Source organism: Pavona decussata, unplaced genomic scaffold (assembly GCF_977016875.1).
Source record: "Pavona decussata unplaced genomic scaffold, jaPavDecu1.1 SCAFFOLD_272, whole genome shotgun sequence".
NCBI classification, from domain to species: Eukaryota; Metazoa; Cnidaria; class Anthozoa; order Scleractinia; family Agariciidae; genus Pavona; species Pavona decussata.
Window position 1 is genome coordinate 1,145,278 of NW_028145674.1, and position 23,792 is coordinate 1,169,069.

A 23,792-nucleotide genomic window follows, 5' to 3' on the forward strand; every position below is an offset into this window, starting at 1 on the left:
GGCAATTCTGAGATGGAGTTTGCACTCTGTCTACATGTTCAACGATGAAGTTCTCTTTCTCCTTGGTCTTCTTCGCTCTTCTTCGTTGATGTGGCTTTTTACCAGCACTGCCAACATCCAGCCCATAAGTAGACATTTTTGTCACACTTGTCTGTACACCAGTTTTCTTGTGCCATGTTACGAAATCTACGAGTTTGCCCTTGAATTCTGCTGCCGCCAGTGTGTGAGCGCAAAGACTGGAATGGTTGTATGTGGGACAGTCATCATCGCAACAGAATTTACCATTTTTGCATTGCCTTATAACATGCGGTTTCGCTGATGTATCCGATGCTACCAATAGAGTATCGTCTTCCCCAAAGCCATGTCTAACTTTATTCATTCGCAAGAGCCTCTAGGCCTTAGAGAATTGATGGGATAAAATGCTTTCTGGGATACCAGAGATGCCGGACTGTGTATGTGATATGGAGAGTGTGGAAAGCGTTTGTGACATGGGACCACTTTCTTTGGCTCTTCTGGTGTACGCTCTTCTGTCCGTAGGATTCATCTTTCTCCACTTTTCTGGGGATATCTTCAGGTGCTTATATTCATCTGAGAGTCTGCATTCCCCCTGGTCAATTATTGCTCCTTCCAGCAACGAATCTTGTTCCTTCACAAGTTCATGGCTCTTTTCAATAAGCGTTACGAGGTTCACACGTTTGTGGTCCGTCTTGAGCTTTAACAGGTGGTTTTCTGCTTCATTGTCGTTTATTGTGTATAGGGAATCCCCAAGTCCCGCCTTTTGTCGCATGGGTTTCAGCATCGATGCGTTGATCGTGTCAGCAACATTTTTGACAAACCAGTCGTAGAATGTGGGAGTTTGGTATGTGATTTCCCATTCTCGAGCATTCCAAACATCCTCCAGTGAGCACAGTTTTGCATAAAAGTCATCCGAATCATCGGAATCCACAATTCCGTGATACGAGATAGCTGCTACATTATGACCAAATATGTCGTCGAGAAATTCATTTTGGTAACGCCCATTGATGCCTATACTGGAGAGTTTCATTTCAATGTTTTTACGCAGGTGGATAAAACAACGATGATGGTCAGCCAAGGGAACTCTTCATTGAATGCATTTGACAAAGCACGTTCGCCATCAGTGCCGAAGGCTTGAAGAGACACGGTGTTTGGATTGAATCGCTTAACTGATGAGGCTAAATATTGGTACGTTTGTTTCGTTTTGCTCTGATGAACAAGCATGGGACCAAGGAAAACAGGTGATTTACCTGTGGTTACGTTAACAATTTTGCGGCACCTGTAGGTCGTTGGAGTCACGCTAAAATTGCCAAGATTGAATGTTGGATCAATACCAAGAATTGAAAAATCGTCTTCCTGACAACAGTACAGCTCGATATCTTTTAGCTGCCTGTCAGTGGCAAGGAAGGCCATAGGCTCTGGTGCACCAACTACCTCTCTGACATAACCATCTTTAGTTTTGCACTTTTCCATAGCTTCAAGCAAGATATCTCTACTGGAACTAGCTGACGGCATAAAGGATGCCGAAGTAGACGATAATACGTTCTGCACCTGCCTGGAATTTCGCGGCAGATCACTTTTAGAGCGGCAAAACTCCAATCCCCCCTTCTGACGTACAGCTTCGAAAAAGACCTCTCGGGGTTGGCAGCTTCTGGATATTTCTTTCAGCTGTTCGAATGTGCTTGGTTTCGTTCGAACATAAGGCTCTGTGTTGTTTTTTGAATTTCCATGTTCCTTAAGGTTCAAAAGGGTTTCTTCACCTTCAAAGTAATACTGAAGCAATGCCAGTCGGTGCCTTCTCGACTTGCTATCATACACGAAAGACATCCGCTTCCGATATTGTGCCTCCTTGTCGTGGTGAAGATACTGCTTAACCACCATGATGTAATCAGCGTCTGTTCTTTTCTGCCTTGTCACTTGAACATCCAGGATATGGCCACTTTTGTTTCTCTCAACAGCAATATAGCTTTTCGGGGAGCCAATATGGAAACACTTGCCAAGATCTTCCGCCCGCACATCTTCGGGGTGGGGGAGAGCATCTAAATCTATTACAAACGAAGCATTCTCCATCACCTGAAGGGGGACTTCAGTGCAACATGGTTCTTTCACTCTCAGCAGAATGTCTACACTCTCTTTACTGGAATATGGTGATTGTCTGCCTTTCTCGTAATAAGGAAGGCGGCTGTCGTCTTCGTAATACTTCTTGAATTCCTAAAAAAAAAAAAACATTGTTTCATAAGACATTCTATAAAACAGCACCTTCATGTTTAATTAACCCATTGCTATTTTGGGATGATTCGTTAATCACCAACTGACGATTCTAAAAGTCGGAAAACTGTTACAGTGGTTGGTCTCGCTACAACTTTGATGGAACAAGGAACGATAAAAATGACTTAAACTGCGTGCGCTAAGAACAATCATGGAACCTCAGTGGCTCATTTGGGTAATATAAACTATGTAGAGTAGCTTGATCTTGAAAATTACTTCCTTAAACAGTCATTTTCATGTATAACGTCGCTTTTGAGGGAAGAAAAAGTACTGTAAAACGGCGTTTTTCTACGGTTGTAGCTTATTTAGAAAATTGTCACTTTAAAATTGAGACCACTGACTGTCATCATAAAAATGTTTGGACTGTAGTTCATGATTATCTCGCGAATGAACTGACTGGAGAACGAACGGTTTGTATATTAGCTGGAGAATCACCCTAAAATGTCAGTACTTATTAGATACCGTATAAGTTATCATTATGTGTCACTCAATGTACCTGCCTGACTCGTGTCGATTATCTCGATTGCTCGCCTTACAAACGCGATTTCCTCCCACACAACCGTTTTGCTGTATATATAAAAATAATAATAATAAAAGGAAATTAACCAACTCTTGCATCATCCAAAAACGTTCACCACTGGAAAGGGTGCCTTGAAAGAAAAGTGATTTGTGATTTGTCGAAAAGTAACGAAGATATAGCTCCTCGAAGTCGCGAAACTTTTCAGACGTTTGTATGGTGGGGACAAGTTTACAAACGTCTATAAATTTTTGCAACTTTGCCAATGTTACCAATTTGAAGGCGCTCTGTCCAGTGGTGTCAAAGGAATTTCACTAACTGGTCCATGTCAAATGTTGAAAAACCCGTGGAGGGGTCTATTAGCATCCCCCAAATTTGCATATCCAAGAATTACCAGCTGCTTAATTACTTTTAAAACCTACCTCTTAATTTTCTTAGCATTTGGGGAATTGACAGGGCTGCTATCCGCCTAAATAAAATCAAAGGTTAAAAATTAATACAAAAATCAACATCACCCAAATTTAACCTGGACTGATGTGTAAGATTTTTAATTTGCGTTAATCTTCAATGGTTGTGGAAGGACACGTTGTTAATCCATTACTAGGCAGATCACATGATGAATTTATAGCTGAGATTTTAGCAACCTCTCGTTCCCATGGTAAAGCCTGAGCTGGTCAAACAAGCAAAACATCTCCTTTATTTAAAATGTATTCAAAATTCAGTTGGGGTTTTAAGTCGGACAATAAATCTTCTCTATTACAATAGATTGCCCTGGCGTACTAGTTATTATTGATACGAAGAAAATAAAAAAGGGTTGTCGTGACTATAATGTAGCTTGTTTTTGCACTTAATAACGAAACTACTACTGACAGGACAAAAAACCTTTAATATAGTAAAAGAACGTACCGTATCAAAGACTTCATCCTGACTTTGTTTGAAAACACTATAGAGAAAAAATGAAAATAGCAGTGTTAACGAAAACTTGAAATCAGAATTGCTGTGCAACCTCATGACCCTATTTCAATGAAAATATCATGTTACTTTAATCTAGAAACATTAGCAAAGAAGCCAAGTTGGCCGTGAACAGCCACGCAAAGTGACAATGCATTCTTTCTATACATGTAAAATACTGTAGTAACATTAAGGCTTTTTTATACATGCAAAACAACCGAAATAATCGTGACGAAGCACACCTTCTACTCCGCTTGCAAACTCTAGCATCTTCTGTATCTTCGTCCGATAAGTAGTTCAAATCTGAACAATCTGGCGACCAAAAATGCAAATCGTTAAACTAAGTATTGCCTATAGTATCCTTCAAGCTCAAAATTTACAAGATTCAAACAAGGATGTGTTAGGATTTTAGTGATAATCGAGACAAACGCAAGATAGCCTTACCTTGGAAATCCTCCATGACGATAAACGTGACTAAGAACCCCCAGCGTTGAATAAAGTGAGACCGCTGTCCAAGTCTCCTTGCTGGAATATTGGGACCATAAGGAGGGTAGGGTGGGTTGTGAAGAAAGAGGTATCGCATTTACCTTCGACTTAAACAATAAACATTAACGTCCCCACGTCCCCCGGGTCCCTATATTTGACGTCCCCGTCCCCGTCCCCGTCCCATACGTCCCCGCGTCCCATGCTTGATGTCCCCAGGTCCCAAGTCCCCACGCGTCCCAATGTCCCCGTCCCCTTGTCCCCGTCCCACTTTTATACACAGCCGGGTTTTTCTTTTCTTTGGAGATTTGCCAAACGTAGAGTGTAGGGTGAGGATTCTTGATTGTTCGCTCACCATCTACAAAATGATTGGCACAAACATATGATCCCCTCCCTCCAGATACTTTTCCGCTTAATCCTGGAGCAATGTTATTTATCCAAATTTAGTGTTTGTCCTTTGCTCGTGTAAACTTAAAGAAGCGCATAACTTTCACATGTGATCGGACTACGTATTTCTCAGGATATCTATCATCATTATTGCAGCCACCAACACAGCAGCGAGCTTTCTTGGGCTTGAGTGACATAGAAAAACCTAAAATGAAACAAATCAGTTGTGTCTGGCTAAGTAAAAATAGTGATTACTTTTGAGTTTATAAACAAAAACAGATTTTGATGTAAAATAAAAGCCGAAACTACCAACGATCGATCAACTGAGGAAGTTTCAGCAAATCACAACATAAAAGAGATAGTTTACATTACTTTATTATGATTTAGCATAAGGTTTGAGCTCTCAAATTAGTAAAGGCTGCGTTATAAGCTGTGGAAGTGACTTCCTGTTGGCCATGTGCTCGTAGCCTGTGTCACACAACTTCACAAGGCCCAAAACATTTGCTGGAAATCGGGTGAAATATCGACGCTACGGGGCTGATTTTCTTTTATACAGAACTAGAAAATTTACTTACCTTCAATGTGTGGCAAGCTCGGATTTCAAGATTGAGTAGACGAGCTTTTATTACGGAAATGTAGCTGGCGTCCACTTCGTTCACGAATATTTTACAACGAAATGTATTGGAATAGGTAACCGCACCTCCAGAGTCTTTGCCTACCCGTCAAAATGGCATCGAAAAACGTGATGAGGCCTATTACAACATTGTCATTCTTAATGTCATTGTGAATGATGGTCTTGTCACGTAAATAGCAAAGGCCATCACAAAGCTGTGTTATAATGTAAACCCAGCTTTCTAATCCTGATCATCGCCAAGTATTCCGGTCATGACGCGCCCGTAAACTACCAGCGGTCTCAACGGAAAAAGGTTGTATTGAAAATGGCGGCCAAAAGGGCACGTTTTGCTCTTGATTACGAGCAACTGCATAATGTCTCCAGCGTTGTGCTGTGCGATACCAGAAGGCGAGAGCTTAGTAAGAAGTACCCGAAAACATATGATGTGGAAAGAATAATCCACAGTAGAAATTCACAAAATGCGAGTGTTATTTGAGCGCAGTTGTAATTCAGTGTTGTCAGATGTTTTTAGAGCTTCAGCTATTAAACTTGAGCTTGAAAACTGATTGTCATGGCTACTTTTTTTCGTTTGTGTGTAAAAAGTACTTGTAGATAATCATTAGGAATTTTTTTTTCATGCGATCTCCCGAAAGAATTCTGAGTATCTTATATTAAGTGGAAGGGATGGCCTTTAGAGAAGTGCACATGGGAGCCACCAGAGCATCTCTCTCCAGAGTTATTAAGGTCAGTATTTTCTTTATATTACGAAATCGTTTATTTAAAAAGTCTGTTTATGTTTTTGTAAAGACACCTAGAGAGATTGAAGATTTATTTAACTGCACAACACAGAAAATTGTACTAATTGTACATTTTAAAGGTCTACAAATTAAAATTAATTTTGATTAAGTTCATGAAAAACTAGCAACATGCTTAGTTTAGTTTATTGTTTTGCCATATTAGTTGCACAAAACTGATAGAAACTGATTGGAAACTGATAGAGAACTGTTTTATATTAGTCCAGAGCTTTTTTTAGTTTTCTAGCACAAGTTGTTACCCCCATATCTTTAAGCCTTTCTCTATTATCGGTGGGGGTCATGTTCTCAATATCAACTTGATTGCTCTCACAAGTTTCAGACAGGTTGGATGTTTTCACAATTTGTGCAAGGTTAAGATTCCTTATAGCTATGTGCTTCGTTTACAACTGCGTTGTTTTAACTTTCAACTAAGTTTTAAGTAATTTACCTTGGCCTGAAAATTTCCTTATTCCTTTGTGGAGCATCATTAACCTACTAGGTTCATGGTATACCATGATGTGCATGTATGGGGACACTCTTTCCTTTTGGTAACCTTGACATGATGATCCCAGGGATGTAAATTTGGTAATCCGTTCTTGTGCCTGTGATTATAAAAAGTGTTTATTAGCCACATTTAGTAAACGACATATAGCATTATGAATACTAATTATGCCATGTTTACATTCAAATGTTTAGTGCAGTTTAAATTGACCGAGATCAAGTTAACTGTACGTAAGTAGAGTAGTGCAGTGTTTATACTGGCTGAAATAACCAAAGTTAATCTGTCAACACTGCCAAAAATCAAATTGGCGGGAAATACAAGTTAATGCGCGCAATTTTTAAAACATGGTCGGTATTAACAAGAAAGCGGTGGCTCTGATAGTCATTGCCTTTTTCTTTTTAATTCTTGAGAAGCAAGTAGAAGCGTCTCGATTACGGCAACTGCTAATACTACAACACCATCAGGTATGTGCTACCCACGCGGTTACAAATAGTTGAAGGCGAGATTAATTTTTTTTTGATAGATTAGTGGATGATATTGTAACCATCAGGTATGTGCCAGGCACGCGGTTACAAATAGTTAAAGGCGAGATTAACTTTTTTTGTTAGATTAGTGGATGATATTGTAACCATCAGGTATGTGCTACCCGTGCGGTTACAAATAGTTAAAGGCGAGATTAATTTTTTTTGTTAGATTAGTGGACAATATTGTAACTATCAGGTATGTGCTACTCACGCGGTTACAAATAGTTAAAGGCGAGCTTAGGTTGTTTTGGTTAGGTTAGTGGATGATATTGTAACCATCAGGTATGTGCTACCCACGCGGTTACAAATAGTTAAAGGCGAGATTAATTTTTTTTGTTAGATTAGTGGATGATATTGTAACCATCAGGTATGTGCTACCCATGCGGTTACAAATAGTTAAAGGCGAGATTAACTTTTTTTGTTAGATTAGTGGATGATATTGTAACCATCAGGTATGTGCTACCCATGCGGTTACAAATAGTTAAAGGCGAGATTAATTTTTTTTGTTAGATTAGTGGACAATATTGTAACTATCAGGTATGTGCTACTCACGCGGTTACAAACAGTTAAAGGCGAGCTTAGGTTTTTTTGGTTAGGTTAGCACATACTTGACGTATTGAATACTTCCGCTGATCAAATGTACGGTGGATCTGTCCTCTTCCCGTCGATTCCCGCCAAATTCAAGCGCTTTTGTCGCAGGTAGGTTGTGTTTGCTCGTTTAAGACATATTTCTTGTCGATCTTTTGTTTGTTGTGCCTCGAAGGGGACCTTTTAGTTAACTTTTTTCACCATTATAACTTTACGAGGCAACTAAGCAGTATCAGTGTATTTTTGTGCCCTTTTTAACGTATCGTACATCGAAACGTGACTTATCGTAGCGGAATGCGAATATCGTCCATCTGCCTCTGGTTGTAAAAGCCAAAGGAGTGAAAATTATACAACCATAATAGTAATCAAAATGAGCAAATAATGATTTCTACTTAGTTGAATTTATTTGACTGCGCCTAAAAAATATTGTATTAGTACGAATCCGAGCACATCCACAGGGCACTAAGTTCAGTCTGCCAGGGAGGGGGGTCGGGGATGGTACTCTGAATATTTTTGGGTAGGGGTCTCAAATACCCTTACCCTGACCATATTCAGCTGCATATTATGACCCTTCCGTATATCTAGACAAGATGCCAACAATTCCTTCCCTTTTCGAGGCTAGAGCAAATATCTATGATTTTCATATCTATCCAAGTCTTACCTGTTGAAACACCCTACCCTTCATGCCAGCACATACCTATATACCTTATATGGGAGTGTACCCCCCCCCCCCCCCCTTCAGGATAGAGTGCTGTCAAACTTTATGTACAAGCAATGCTACAGGTGCAGACTTATTTGTAAATTTCAAATCATAATGCAAGTTGATGGAGATTAATTATTGTTGGTTCCATGACTCTCACAGGGAATATAGTCATTGAATATCCTTTTAGATAACAATGTTTTTAAAGTATATATTTTGTCAAATCTATAATAATAATATGCAAAATTTTGTTGATAGGTATGGAGGAAATAAACAGCATCGACGACCTTGTGTCAAAAGTCATGAATGTTTCCCTTCCATGGGAAGATTTCTGCCCTGCAGAAATCACTGAGTGGCTAGATGTATTCTCGCGTGCTCATGGCACCAGAAAAGAATTAGTATTTTTCGGAGTACTATCCACCATTGGTGCCCTTTTGGGCAAATCTGAGTTAAAGCTGTTTTCCACATACAAGGAGAGAGCGAACCTCTTCTTTGTAGCCCTTGCACCATCAGGGGCAGGAAAAACCCCAGCAGCCCAAATAAGCTGCAGTAACCCAATTATGAAATATCTTGAGCCTAAGATTGGAAGTGAAAAGCAGTTGTTGGTAGACAACTCCTCTTCATCCGGACTGTTTAACTACTTTTTAAATGAACAGTCGGTACCAATAATGTGTATCGATGAGTGCCAAGCATTCTTCAGTAAAATGGTTTACCCTTCTAAGGGTGTCAACGATCAGGCACTCACTATGGAGCGTGTCTGTAAACTTTATGACGGAGATGCCTGGTATTGTGTAAAAGGCAGCAAGGGGAAAAGAAGTGGAACACAGTTTGCAGCTTTGTCCCTTATTGGTAACACGACCCCAAAGTTATTCCTGAAGAAAATCTGGGGAAAGGCTGTGGACAGTAAAAATGGGTTCGCGGACAGATTTCTGCTGTATTGCTGCGACCGAGAAAATGTTTCAATTGAAGAGAAAGAAAGTTTCTCAGAAAGGCTGGATGAATTTCCAGTTACATCATTAGATGTTGTCTACGAGAAAATTTATGCCGAGCACAACACTTCGGACCATGCAGAGTATAAACTTAGCCAGTCCGCGAAAGAATGCTATCAGAAGTTTGCCAGGGCAACTCCAGAAAGTGGCACAGAGAAATCAAACTCCAAAGCTGGGAAAAATGTTTTAAAGTTGGCTCTTGTGCTCCATGTTTTCTACGACCGTCTCAAGAAAGCCCTGGATTCCTCTGTTGGTACGACACCCAGAGTTATCACAGAGGACCTAATGAAGAAGGCAATCAGTCTATGTTCAACACTTTCACATGTCAAGGCATTGATGGATCTGGTAAGGATTTCACTGACAGTTCAATAGCAATATTATTCTAATCATATAGTTCAATAAAATATCCATACCTCCCTATAGAAGGTGTTAACCCACTCATCTTTAAAGTACGATGAGGCTTCTTACATTTCTTTATCATTTGTATCTTAAAAAAACCTTGGAATTTCCACTCTCTTCTTTTTTTTGGGGGGGGGGGAGGGGTGGTGGGGAGTATGGAGCTAACACCCCTTTGTATTTGACAAGAATGCTAAGTTCTGAACTTAGAGCACTTCAGTATTTCTTGTAGGTTGCTGATGTACTGTATTATTGTAGTCATACAGGGTACAAAGAAGGGCCAGTGGATTTTGCTGTCAGGCTTGGGGATTTTACCCATCTTCTTGCCCAAAGGGCAAGTGAAAGTTTTTTGGGGAAGTTTCTTAAGGAATTAATTCGGTCAAGCTGGAAAATGGAACTTCTTTGACAGTATTACATTGTGTGGTCCAGGAATAATCATACCTCCCCCATGGAAGGTGTTTTCTTTTGAACCTCCCACCCCCTGGAATTTCCAGTTCAGCTTCATACTTTTCTTTAAACAATTTGGCTGTTGAGACCCCCCCCCCCCCCCTCCCCTTGGAATTTCCATTGACCTTCCATGAGGAGAGTATGGATATTTGTGGGAACCACACATTTGTATTGTAAGTTTCCATATAAGCAACAACAACCTTTATTGGCTCTTTAAACTGAATTTTTTTTATTTTATTTGTAAATAACATCAAGAGAGTCTAGGGGGTAAAAGATCCACATTTTTTTTTCGCGTTAGCCCCCATACCTGTTTATACTATTATTTTTTTTTTAAAAAGAGAAGAAGCAGAACATGGAGCTGTAAGAGATGAAACTGGAAACATGGATTTTAAATTAATATGCGGGCCACATTTTGATTAAAAAAAAAAAATCACTCCTTGGAAGAAGTATAATTGTATGCATTGGATGTATGGAGACCCTGTTAAAATACAAGCCTTTATGTTTGTGTTGTATTTTTTTGGGAAGTAGAGCCTACAACGACACTCTTATGCTTTTATTCAGGCCAACTGTACTTGGGTAATAGGTCCCCTGAGCTGGCCGGTCCACCCTTTTTACCTTTTTTTTTTTTGAAGTTTTTTTATCATGATGATGATCATCAGTAGTAGTTATTCTTCATTACAATTAATATCATTACGATTTTAGGCTGCCACACTGAAGGAAGGGGAGCACACTATTCGAACTGGTGCATCAGCTGATGAAATAAAGCAGAGGGCTTTAGGTGAAACAGCTGACATGTTCACGACAGCGAAGAGAGTATACACCAGTTTCTCTTCAATTCGTCGCCCATCACCTTCTTTTGTAGTTGACCAGTTCAATGAATTGGAGAGAGAGGGTCTTGGAGTTTTTAAGAACATCCACCGCTCTAAAGTCTTTTTCAAGAAGGTACCTGAATTATTCATCAACGAAGAATACAAGCTTGGTAAACACAATACCACATTCCAGACTTACAAACAATTCTTTGAGAAAACTGATGAATTCTATGACGACAATCAGCGCCTGGAGCTCGTAAGGCAGTACCCATGGAAAGAGGATGCCCAAAGGTGGAAATACCTCCCTGTCCCTGAACTAACCCAACAGCAATAAGATTTAGTGCCCCTTTAGTCTGAAACACTAAAGTATGGTTGTTGACATTATCATCAAAAATTATAAATATATAATAATACTGCTCCCATAAATACTTGCATCTGATTGGCCGACAGTAGAACAATTTATCATTGTATCACTGCTGAACAATTGAAAATTAATTGTATGACTGTCGTTCAGAGTTTCGCGCCAAAAACGGCGGCTGCACCACTGTCACAACTAGTTTCTAGTCTACTTCAAGGGTATTCATTTTGAGAAATTGTCATAAAGGCTAGATTTTAAGTAGACTCATAAAATCAAAGTAAACTCATCATCATCAACTTTCAAAGCCAAAATAAGCAAATCAATTCAAAAAGACCGCCTGGCACATTTTTTAATCTGTTTAAACCTGATCTTGCTGTGCTCGATTGGATGCTTGTATTTATGGTAGCATTATTATCAATAGGAGAACTGTACTTTTTCTCAAAACAATTAGGGATTAATTGTAGTCATGAACAAATTGGTCTGATCTTTTTACTCATACAATTAATCCCTAAAAATTTTTATTATTGTTTCTCGAATAGACCGTTTTCCTATACAAATTGATTTTCAAATTATATTCTTCACAAAAATTGATGATGCTTCACCATTATTTAAAATAAATATGAAATTTTAAAACCTTGCCCATGCAACATTTACTTTCATGGTGAAAACATATTTGTTTTAATCACAATTATCATTGTTACCCCCTTGCTTATCATGTTTTGTTTATCGTGTTGAAGATGTTTCAAAATTGTTAGGGTTGTCAGTGGCACTGCCATTGTTATAATAACTACATTTATTTCAGATAATTATAAATTCTTAAATTCTATAATAAAAACTATTGTATAGCTATATGAACTGGAACAAAATAATAAACATTTATATGTTAAACTAAAATCACTACATTTCAGATTACCGGTATTATAAGTTCTTAATTTTTATTTATATGTATTTTCTCTGAATTTCAATCTATAGTTATTAATAGAAATTATTATCATAATAAAAATTATTGTATGACTACATGAACTGGAACAAAATAATGAACATTTAATATATGTTACACTAAAATTAGATTATTATATAAATTATCAAAATAATAAACATTGATATTACGAGGAATATACATGTGGTAGTTTATTTCAACTGTGTTATCATGAACAAGCCATAGTCAACTGACACATCCTTAAAAAAATCATGGAATTCCCTGCTTTTCATGAACAATCTATAAAATTCAAACGATTTTTTCTTCCACATTGATTTGAATCAAATGAATACTTTTGGAATCACATAATAATCATTATTAATTAATTATTATATGGCCATGTCTCATAAGGACTGGGGACTACTGAATTGACAAATTTGATTGCCTGAAATCAATATTGACTGTGGTCTAGATCCTCCCATCCAGACCAGTTAAATTTTACGGTAAAAAAGTTGCAAACTAAAATGCCAAATATTGACTATTTTCTACTAAAAGTGCCAAAAAGCCTAACAAGAAAAAAAAAAGAGTAAAGAGGGAGGACAAGCAAACTTTGGCAGATTTAGGTTCAGCTCATTGCCATTCCCAATCAAAAAGGTCAGCCTGTACGAACCAGTTTCATTGAACAAATTACATTGTAGTTTTCTTGTTTGGCCATATAGTAAACATCTTATTAACCGAGCTTGGTCGGTCTGTATGGGAGAATCTTGACCTCAGCCGTGAGTACAGGCCTCACTGCATTCGGTATGTACTCATCTCTTAATCTCTTATGATTTTCAAGGTCCTAATAATGATTACAGTACTAAGATGTTACATTTTTTGTGTTGGCTGCATACAGGAGTTCCATTTCCTTTTTTTACCCACTTAAAGCTGCAACCTCTTTCTTCATCATGAGAGAAAAAAGGTTTTTTTGTCTGATGATCTTGTCCACCCACCTTTTTACTTTTTCATATGAGGGAATGCTAGTGACTCCAGCAGTTGTGATAACTTGCTTAAAGAGCTTAAAAATGTTTTCATAGTCAGGAGCGGCATTTTCTTGAGATCCCATCAGGCCATTGACCAGCTGCTGAAGGACAAAAATCTCAAAGTCGCCCAGTTTTTCAGGTGCCAGTGGCTCATTCTTTCTCTCCAAGTACTCCAATGAAGACAATGTGATGTCATCATGTTTCCTTCGTTTTCTGGTCTGCCCTTCTTTGACGGCTGCATTTTTAGGTCCATATGGGTTACCACAATTAAAGCATCTACATGATGGACTGCATCCTTGCAATGCTTGAAAGCATTTGCATCGTGAACCAAAGTTGCTGCAAAATGACCTTTCTTTGTCTTTTGCACCTCCTCGTCCACAAGAACAACACTGTGTCCTGACTTTGTCTGGACTTGCCTTGTTTAAGTCTTGGCATACTGCTCTCTCTTTTGGGAATACAGGGTCATAGTGACCTTTTCCTGACTGGTTAAAGGCCACGTATAGGGGTACACTGGTGAGTGGGCTCACCCTTGGCAGCAAGGGTATCACAGGGTAGCTGACGATAGACGAGAACACTACTATTGGGAGTTTTAGTATGTTCGTCAGGGCAAGCAAAACACTGTTTCCAAGTTCATAATCGAAGATGCCTGGTTCCAAGAATGATTGTGCAGTGTCTTCCAATGAAGATTTCTCAGAACTGGTTAAAAAACATGCATATTCCTCACTGTTAATCCCTAGCCATTCAACTACCACCAACTCTCTCAGTACAATGTTCCTGTTAGAGAGGTCTTGGTTCCTGTATATGTTTAAGGACTGTAAATGTTGCTTAACTGCATCATTATCACACTCAAGCATTTTATCAAGTGCAAAGGAGATTGAAGTGAAGCAGCAGTCACCATCACCAGGAACTGACATTTTCTCAAAACCATGGTTAGATACAATTTCGTCTAGTTTTTTCTCTGCCACCAAATATTCACTCTGTTCATGACAATCAGTGTGGGAGAAAAGGAGAAGTGTTGAGGGAGCATGAATCCAGGAATATTTGTTTGCAAGTAGTGGACTTTGTTCCTTTGAGAAAGTATGTGATGTAATTTTAGTCATAGCAACAGCTCTGTTTATGATTGTTTCTTGTGATTCCATAGTTAAATTTTCATTGTCATCATCTGAATCAGATTCATAACTGGATGAGGCACTTTCCTCCTCGAGATCAATGTCGAGGTTGTCACATAACATACTTAGGCTTTCACTTTCTTCTCCAAGGGCAGAAAAACAAGGAATATTATTACCAATGCCAAACTTTTCACGAGACATTTGTTCCCCCAAAGTAAGAAATGTCTGAAACCATTGACTCACAGACTTGCATATTCTGTGTTCTCTTCCTTTTTGTTTTGCATCACAAACATTTAGTTTGTAAAATGCAGTGGTTAGAAGTGCAACTGCTAAAGCAACACCAATGCGGTCTTTCTTAAGCCATTTACGCAACCTCTTGTGGATATTCTCGTTGCGGTTTGTTCCAACTCCTGGTGGAATACCTGATAAGCAGCCCAATCTAACATGCTTCATAACTTTGTTTATTTCAGCTACAGCTTTATCTGGTAGCACCCTTAAGTCATTTACGAGCTCAGTTGACCATTTTCTCAAGAAGTCCTGCAAGTTTTTTTCCATCTTGTCTGGTGGGGGTGTTGATCTTTTCCTAGAATGTCCAAAATCATTGTCATCCCGAAAACATAATCTCAAATTTTTAATCATAGCTTGTCTGACTCCTCTCAAGTCAGCTGTAACACCTTTTCTTGGTATTTGATCCAAAATACGTTTGAGGGCGTGGAATAAATCTAGTTTGATGGGGACATTAGATCCAAATATGGCATTGATCTTTTTCTTAACAGAACAGCTATTGTCAATTATAATACCTTCCAACTCTTTTTGGGCAATTTGATGCCGTTCCTTCAGCCCAGTTAGAAGGGACTCCACTGTGTCAATAGATGTACCTCTCGCAAGCTGCCATGCAAGTACCTTATTCTCCTCATTCATGACAATAAACACGGAATTATACAGCTTGACCCACCGCTTGTTTTGCCAATAGCCAATGTTAGCAGATATTTTGAACGTGTGGTCTGCTGATAGCCACTTACCATACTGACTAGCCATATGCTGAGTGTACATATTCTCACAGTCACTAAAAGCTCGCAAGAATGCCCTTGTGATTAACATTCTTCCAATGAAATCCTTCTTTGGATTGAAAAGGGGAAAATTAGCTGCTGCATTTTGGCGTTGTGAATAGTACAAGAAAGCTCTGCTGCAGTGGTAAGAATTGTGCAAATTCAAAAGCATGTTCTCAATGTCCTGTATACAAAGCCCAGCCTGAGTACTGCTTGAAATAAAATCAAAAAGTTCCTTTGTCATCCCAGACTTGTGAAACAGAATAAACGGAATTCTAATACCTGCCTCACGGATTGCCTTCAACAGCTCAGGGTCATGTGCAACAACCTGGTGATGTTTACCACTGCAGAGATACACACATGAGACAAGAAGGACTTGCTGCTGAATCGAGAATATGGTGCGAGGCGATGTATGGGAGCTTGTTCCATCATTCCATCTCCACATGCGAAGAGACGACTGACAATATGGACAGGCTAGATCGCATTCTGTTTGGACCAGGGGATTCCATAGAATAACCGGTGGAATCATATAAGCCTCCGGGTCGTCACTGGGCGCGTGTTGCCCGCCAGATGGATTAAACACATTGCTGAAGCATCGTTTCGCAGCCGATGACTTTGAGGAAGCAATACAATTTTGTATGAACTCTCGCCACGTTTGCGGAATATTAATTGGAACTACCACCAGCAAAGAAATACTTAGAAAAAGCACGCAAAAAATGACAAAACTAAGGTTGGTGGACGCCATTTTTTGAGACCGCAAGTTAGCAAAACAGCGGATTAAAACCATACGTCAAGTATGTGCTCTTTTGTGTGACATCGAGCCATCGAACCATCGAACCAACGATCCAACAATTCACCGAACCAACGATCCACCGAACCAACGATCTATCGAACCAACGAACCACCGAACCAAAGATCCACCGAACCAACGATCTATCGAACCAACGAACCAACGATCCACCGCACCAACGATCTATCGAACCAACGAACCACCGAACCAAAGATCCACCGAACCAACGATCTATCGAACCAACGATCCACCGAACCAATGATCTACCGGACCAACGATCTATCGAACCAACGATCTATCGAACCAACGATCCACCGAAGCAACGATCCATTGAACTAACGAGCCGCCGATCCGTTAGACCACCAATCATCAGTCTCTCGTTACGGAGTGACGTCACTGGTGACTTGGTATATGGTGCACCAGCCCAACTTCCACCACCAGCTGTCTTACCATCAAGTCTCTGTTGGGGCATGCACATGTGTCTATACTGTTGTGTGGACAAATGATTGGACCTTATGCTGTCAAAGTTATCAACTGATGGGAACATGTCACTCAGAAGCTTGACCAGTGTACCTATGGAGTTACAGAGATTGCCTGGTGGGGAAAGTTTAAGACCATCATCATACCATACAGTCATCATTGGTAGGTCAACACAGACAAGTCCCCAGTGATGTTTGTCTGGCATATGTAGTGGCATAAGGATAAATTTAAGTTCAGTGGGATGGTGGAGCTCCTTTTGAATGATGGTTTTGATGGGATCCAAATCTTGATTCTTCAACCATGACAAGGCTTCAGGTGGCAAACACAGAATTGAACAACTCTTTGTTTGTTTCTGCTTATTAATTAGTGACTTTTTCAAGCAATAATTGATGATGACGTTGTCAATGTAGCGCTCTCCTACCAATGTAGAAAATGATTTAAAATCTACACAAATTCCATCAAGAGAACCAACAACATGCAGTGGGTCATGGTGGCTACTTTCAAAATAGCTGCAGAGGAATTTGATTTCAGTTTCTCTGAGAGTATACTTGTCAGGGTTGAAATGCAGCCACGCCATTTCTTCTTTAAAGTTGTGTTGCATGTTGGCAATGGAACAATATCTCAAAAGGACATCAATGCCACTGGTATTAAAATTTCCCAATGTACCAATTTTGACTCCACTTGGACCATCACTATCATCCAACTGTAAGGTGTTTGCATCTATCACCTGGGAAGAGCATGTGCTAATGATCTTGTGTGCTATCATCATTGTGTGTTCTGATGGGCGACTCTTAGCAAGTAAGGACTATCCTCTTGAAATTTACCAAAAATAGGGACAACCTCTGTCTCATGGATTAGATTTGCTACTGGAGGAAGCTTAATTTGTGATAACTCTAGCCTTGTTGCAGTTTGTGACATGCAAAACTTGAGTGGTTTTTCAACAGGTTTTAGAGATTCTGGTGTGCTGCTACAATAATATTATTTATGGATATACATATAAGGATCTACTGTTCACACAATGACTTCTAATGGTCTGTGTCTCTCAAATACAAATTTTAGCAATGAATATAATCAAAAGTGCCTCTGAATGCATCAAACTTTAGAGTTAAACAAACCTCTTTTCTTTCTTCACAGTAAGATATTTTTCCAAGAATACTATCATCAGCAGATTCCTTGTCTGGAAAAAGGTTCATGACCTTTTGAATTGGCAAGGAACACTCCACTGTCTTCACAGTTGTTTATGAAAGCCTGTTCAGTGTTGCCTGCACATTAAAAAATAATTAGTTCAAGTCTTTGGATGCTATAACCATTAGAACAATTAATTAAACTAGGACGGGTGACCATAATATAATAGGGTTTACCTAAAACACGGAATCCGGAAACCGGAATCCGGAATCCGGAAAAAAAAAAAAACAAAAATGGAAATTCGGCGACATGAAAATTTCAAAGAAGGCTAAAGTCACTTGGGAAACAGTTTTTATAGCTCTTGAAAAATTGTAATATCAGTCAGGAGCCCAGTGAAATTTTCAAAAGTTTTCCGTAGATTTCAATAATTGCTTAGGCAGTTGAGCCACTCATTTGGAATAAAGGATCCCAAACTTCAAACGTACCCTTAAATACCCCCACACCTCTTCCTACTCGATAACATTTCCTCCTGCCATAGCACGTAGATAGACAATGAAACGTAACCAGAGAAAAGAGTCAGTGTTGCGTTTATCCCTCATCAACTCTTCGCAAGACTCACTGCCTTTGCATAATAATATAAATGGGGGTGGCTTAGGTTTCATCTAAAAAAAAGAGTTTCGAATTGGCACCGACCCAGGATAGACAGCAGGCAATGTTATTTATTTATCCGTCCGTCCGTCCGTCTGTTCGATCGTTCGTTCGGTCGTTCATTCATTCATTCCCTTCGTTCCTTTGCTCACTCACTCACTCTGCCGGCATACATCGTAGTTACTAAAACAAGGAATGACCTAAAATGACCTAAAATAAATCTGAAATATTCTTAAATGATCTAAATGAAGGGAAACCAAGCTAAAATTACAGAATTACAACTGAGTGCTTACGAAAAGCGCCGATGGTTAGACGTAAGCCAATTCGATGACAGAGTTGCGTAAACAAACCGCACTAGAGCGAATCTTTTTTTTTGGTAAAAGTATCGGCACTGACCAATTTTTTTCGAGTTCGTTTACCGGTCGCACATTAAAAGCCACACGACAAGGCTAAATACTTCTGTAAACACTGATAAAACGCTTTTGAAAACAATGTAAAGGCATATCTGTGCATCAATAGGCCTTATCACGGTTTTCGGTATTTTTTCCCGCGAACTATTTTTAGTAGCAGTACATGGCTGGTTCGCTTTGCAGACAAATGTATGAAAAATTCAAAACACGACTGGACGCTTTCTGGCACAGCTACGTCCCTCCAATTTTTTTTCTTAATCCTCTTTCTAGTGCCAAAAGTTTCCAATTCATGAATTTTTTAGAAGCAATGTTTTATCAAAATTATTTGACATTGGATTTCCATACAAACACTGTTTTTTCAAGCCTGTTTGCCTACTCGTCAAAATAACGCCGAAAACCGTGATAAGGACACGCAGTTAACAAGTTAAGGGTAGCGCATGAATAAAAGATAACTCTGTGCCAGTTCCATATGAAATAGCTGCATCAATCAATACCGCGTTGCTGGGCGAAACATAGAACTTCGCTTCGTACCAATAAAAAACCGCGTTGCTGGGAAAAAACTAGGCACTTCGAACCAAGCAAAACCATGTTGCTGAGCGAAACTTGGAACTTCGCACAAATCAAAACCACGTTGCTGGGGAAAAACTAGACACTTTGCATCAATCAAAGCCTGTTGTGATACAGTAATTATCGGGAATTTCCTTGCAGAAGTCTCCGGTAGAGACGAAACGCGTCGGAAATAAACTACAAGAAGTCTTCTGTTGGGCTGCTCACTAGTCTTTGCTATAAAATTAAAAAAATAAAATCATTTTAGGTCATTTTAGGTCATTTTAGATCATTTTAGGTCATTCCTTGTTTTAGTAACTACGCGGCATACATTCGTACATTCAATCATGTATGCATGTATTCATTTATGCACCTTTTTACAAAAGAATGTCGAGCTGCCGGTATAAAGGAAACGTTTTATGTCGATAGCCTTTTTTCAAATACAGTAAGAACTACAGGAGCCTGTGAACGATTTCCCATAATTTAGTAATCTTAATAGCAGGATTTAGATAACAAATTATTTTATATCCTCTAATTCCAGATACCTTGGAAGCCGTAGATCTATTGATTTTGATTTAGAGGTAATAAGTCTAAATATTTTAAGCCCCATTCCCAGCCTTATGCCCAAACAATTTGTTGAGCCGTAATATACGTTAGTCACAATGTCATGACACGTGCAAAGATATATTTCCATCGTCACCATTGTGAATGCGCTAATTTGCCTACTGTACCTGTCAAAACACCACCAATCGTACACATCTCTTTCTCCCCTAGCTTTTCCGAAAGAACGAAAATCCCCTACTCACAAGCCAATCAGCATCCGGCAAGTTACACAGAAAAAGAAAAATAGAAAGAAAAGAAAGTCTTTCCTGATTTACGGATTCCGTGTATTTGATTTGATAAACATAGATAGGTGTCGTTCTGGTGTGTTTTAAAGTTTTACGCTTTTAATTTGAAATCTTCGGCAAACTTTTGAAAATTTCACTGGGCTCCTGACTGATATTATAATTTTTCGAGAGCTATAAAAACTGTTTCCCAAGTGACTTTAACCTTCTTTGAAATTTTCATGTCGACGAATTTTCATTTTTATTTATTCCAGATTCCGCATTCCGGATTCCGTGTTTTAGGTAAACCCATATAATATTATGTCAGCTTTTCCTTTAGATCTCATTAGTCAATCAAAAAAAAAAAAAAAAGAACAATGATATTACTACGACTACAAACTAAGACCTTAATTTAAAGGGGTACAAGCTAGGCTGAATTTCAATTCCCTTCTATTTCTAGTGTAAATGAGGGAACCAAATCCCTGTCGGTTGTTTGCTACTTAACTGTATAGAGTGAAACCTTTTTTCAGTGAAAATCTATGGGACAAAAAAAATGCTTTGTTTATAGTGGAAATACACTTATATGTAGCTACCCATCGCTAATTTACAGGCTTTCCACTCAGAAGTAACTGGAAACAAATAATAATCGAATCAAACAATCGACCCTCGAATGGACCCTCACAACTGTCCACTTAATGCAGGGGTCTGGTTATATAGGGTTCATTTTACAGAAAATATGGGGAAAAGGTCTGGATTTGGAACTTAAGGTCACATTGCTTCGTGGATTTTTGCCCTAATGGCATTTTTGCATTTTTGAGTGTTTTAACCTTCATTCACACAACATGTATCTATTAATAGTAATGGCTCTCCAGGCTAGGCCCTTGATTGAAGGCTATTAGTACATAATTTATTCAAGAAACAGACTCCTTACAATTAAGTTACGTGCTTTGAAGAGAATAGTTATGAGGATGAACATATGCCGTGTATTAAACTTAACAAGTACCTGAAAATGATCTAATTTTGATGTTGTGTTTGTAGACATCTGTATGTTGGCCCTCCTTCAGTTTAACAACAATGCGGTCTTTAACCATTGTCTCTGGACCATATTCAGATAGAACAAGATTACACTCTTTCAGTGATCCACATCTGTGAGCAGTGAGGCCAAGGGACATGAGAAGTTGTTCTGTGTTTCTGAGTTCACAGTGAAGTGCACAGAGATTAACATTAGGTACCTCAACATCCATGAAGATGAGAAGATCATCTGTTATGCCTGTCCATCTAATAAATAAAGGTATATTATGTAATTATAATGTGCTTGGTTTGTAATTGACCCTGAAAGCAACTAAGTATTTAAGAAATTATTGTCAGGATCAGTCAACATAGCGAATATTCCAGAGCCAGCTACAAATTATGTAAGCTATGGCTGGTTAACCAGTGTTTTTTTTTTTTCTTGACTCGCACTTTTTCTCTCGCTTCTAATCTTTCATGTGTTTTCTAGACTTATTGGAGTCATAAAAACCTGTTATGCTTGATGTTTTTGTGAAATGATAACAGAGATAATATTGACATAAATTTATATTGTTTAAAAGTCAACTATTTATATAGAATTAATTAAAAATCTACTTACTTACAAAAGTAATAACCTTAATTATAGTTAAATCAGGCTTGGCCTTACTTTCCAATGTTCCCTTTTGCCTTTAAAAAGCACTCAGCACAAGTTTCATTTGCAGCAACTCCCTTGAAGTTGCAGCCCTGACAAAAACAATCAGATTATGATATTAGAAACATATCTTAATGATAGTATGTAAATTGTGTATTCTGAGCCTTATGGACTATCGGTTTATTTTACTTCTGTCATCTATGTCTATGTCTACAAATTAAGTTATTTTTGTTAATGTTCAACCAGCACTGAAGTAACGTATACCTTATAGCCCTTGAATCACAAACATCATACCCCTTTTATTTCATCAACAAATTGAAAATAAACCATTCGATTGAAAATTGATGTTACGGTTGACTTTCTTAATAAATTAATATGTACAATTAACTCACTCTGATTGCTGTACAAAAAAGGCAGGCTTCTGTTCCTTTTCCATGTCCTCCCAGCTTGACCTCCTCACCAGTTTTTCTTTGTGTGCACAGCAAAAGAGCTTTGTAGTTAGCTGTAACTGTTGTTTAAGGAGCAATATCTTGTCATGTATACTGAAACAAGCTTTATACAGCCAATGTTAAGGTGGCAGGGGAAACTTTACTTGGCCCTCTAATATTTTTATTCATAGTAGGGATGAATACATGCATGTAGTTGAAGCTTTGCTCATTCATAGCACTTGATGAAAGTAATCTTAATTTACAGATGTTGCAGGTAGTAGATAAGTAACTCACAGCTGTTCTTTTTTTATCAGTAACCCATGGACCCATGGATTAGTTACAAATTACTGTATCACAATAAGTCTATCTATCCTTTCAACAATTCTTTATTTCGTTCTCCATCATATACTGTTTACATTTCACAATCTCTAACAACTCCGAACTTTCGTATCAACTGATACATGAGCTTCGATTTTACAAATTTATCTTTTCCAATACAATGGTAGACTATTTTGACACTTATGTCAATCAAATTACACTATAGATCCATTAAGTTTCAGAATACAAAATCAAGATACAATCTAATGTCAACACGGATTGATTTACAATAATTATTCTTAGACAAAATCTTCCCAATTTCATTCAAAGCGCAGGAAGACGAACAACTGATGTTTAAAGTGACGTTTCCATGAACACTGATTTTTCCTAAGTTACTTTTCTTAAGAGCGGCTGCCTGTAAGAATCGAGAACTGCATTTCAGCGACCACTTGGTCGGATTTCTGATATTTCGTCTGAAGATATCCTTGGATTAACTATTTTGAAAAATCGTATTTTAAAGTTCCAAGGTATTGGGGAATTCGCTACTCAAATATTCAGATTTCATATTTTTAATTGTGAGGATGGTGGTTATGGATTTTTTTTTTCGCAAAAAAAATTGACGTTCCATGGTCTTTATAATTGTAAGTTAAAAAACGAAATGACACTAAAATACTTAAAATTTTTTTCGCGAAAAAATAAATACAAAGCTGGCAAGACGGGCTCTCGCATCTCTTGTACAGTCATTTAGCTTGAGAAAGTTTTCATCACCAGGGTAGTCGTAGCTTGGCCCACAAGCAGTACTTTTAACTATTTACAGTATCTAAAAGCGCCCCCTACGCGCAGTATTCCATACCGAAATGCCTGGCCAGGATCACGTGCGCGTTACCCACATTAGCGAAGTGAATGTTCAGTGTCACATTGGGTTATTGATTTGAACCGACGCTGCTAAAAACGAACACTCAAAACAACACGGCAGGAACAAAGTCACACGTTTTTCTCCATTCTACTGATCGACTGCTTCATTTAAGAAGATAAAGGAGCTGTAAAGTTTGATTTGTACTACTTTTTCCTGCGACATCGAAATGGTATGCAAATTTGTTGCACACGTTTCGTACTGGCTAAT

At 38.5% G+C, this 23,792-nt stretch overlaps 3 protein-coding genes, 1 long non-coding RNA gene and 1 pseudogene across 4 annotated transcripts; 2 read left to right on the forward strand and 3 right to left on the reverse strand.

Moving 5' to 3' along the window:
* Positions 1-373: 373 nt before the first annotated feature.
* Positions 374-2,760, reverse strand: LOC146455631 (uncharacterized; annotated as a pseudogene).
* Positions 2,761-2,801: 41 nt separating this feature from the next.
* Positions 2,802-4,307, reverse strand: LOC146455632 (uncharacterized). Its single transcript, XR_014858990.1, has 4 exons — positions 3,994-4,307; positions 3,707-3,743; positions 3,223-3,269; positions 2,802-2,850 (listed from the first exon to the last, which is right to left on the reverse strand). It is a non-coding gene; the product is annotated as an uncharacterized LOC146455632 (long non-coding RNA).
* Positions 4,308-5,559: 1,252 nt separating this feature from the next.
* Positions 5,560-8,536, forward strand: LOC146455633 (uncharacterized). Its single transcript, XM_085094079.1, has 5 exons — positions 5,560-5,721; positions 5,911-5,978; positions 7,054-7,080; positions 7,480-7,506; positions 8,533-8,536. Exons 1-5 carry the CDS (start codon positions 5,560-5,562, stop codon positions 8,534-8,536), a joined length of 288 nt encoding a protein of 95 aa, XP_084950205.1.
* LOC146455634 (uncharacterized) lies at positions 7,656-12,329 on the forward strand. Its single transcript, XM_085094080.1, has 3 exons — positions 7,656-7,753; positions 8,601-9,676; positions 10,877-12,329. The coding sequence occupies exons 2-3, from the start codon at positions 8,603-8,605 to the stop codon at positions 11,315-11,317; spliced, it is 1,515 nt and encodes a 504-aa protein (XP_084950206.1). The 5' UTR covers positions 7,656-7,753; positions 8,601-8,602; the 3' UTR covers positions 11,318-12,329.
* An 844-nt stretch (positions 12,330-13,173) lies between these two features.
* LOC146455635 (uncharacterized) lies at positions 13,174-15,829 on the reverse strand. The gene has a single exon (XM_085094081.1). The coding sequence runs from the start codon at positions 15,682-15,684 to the stop codon at positions 13,174-13,176; it is 2,511 nt and encodes an 836-aa protein (XP_084950207.1). The 5' UTR covers positions 15,685-15,829.
* Positions 15,830-23,792: the final 7,963 nt, after the last annotated feature.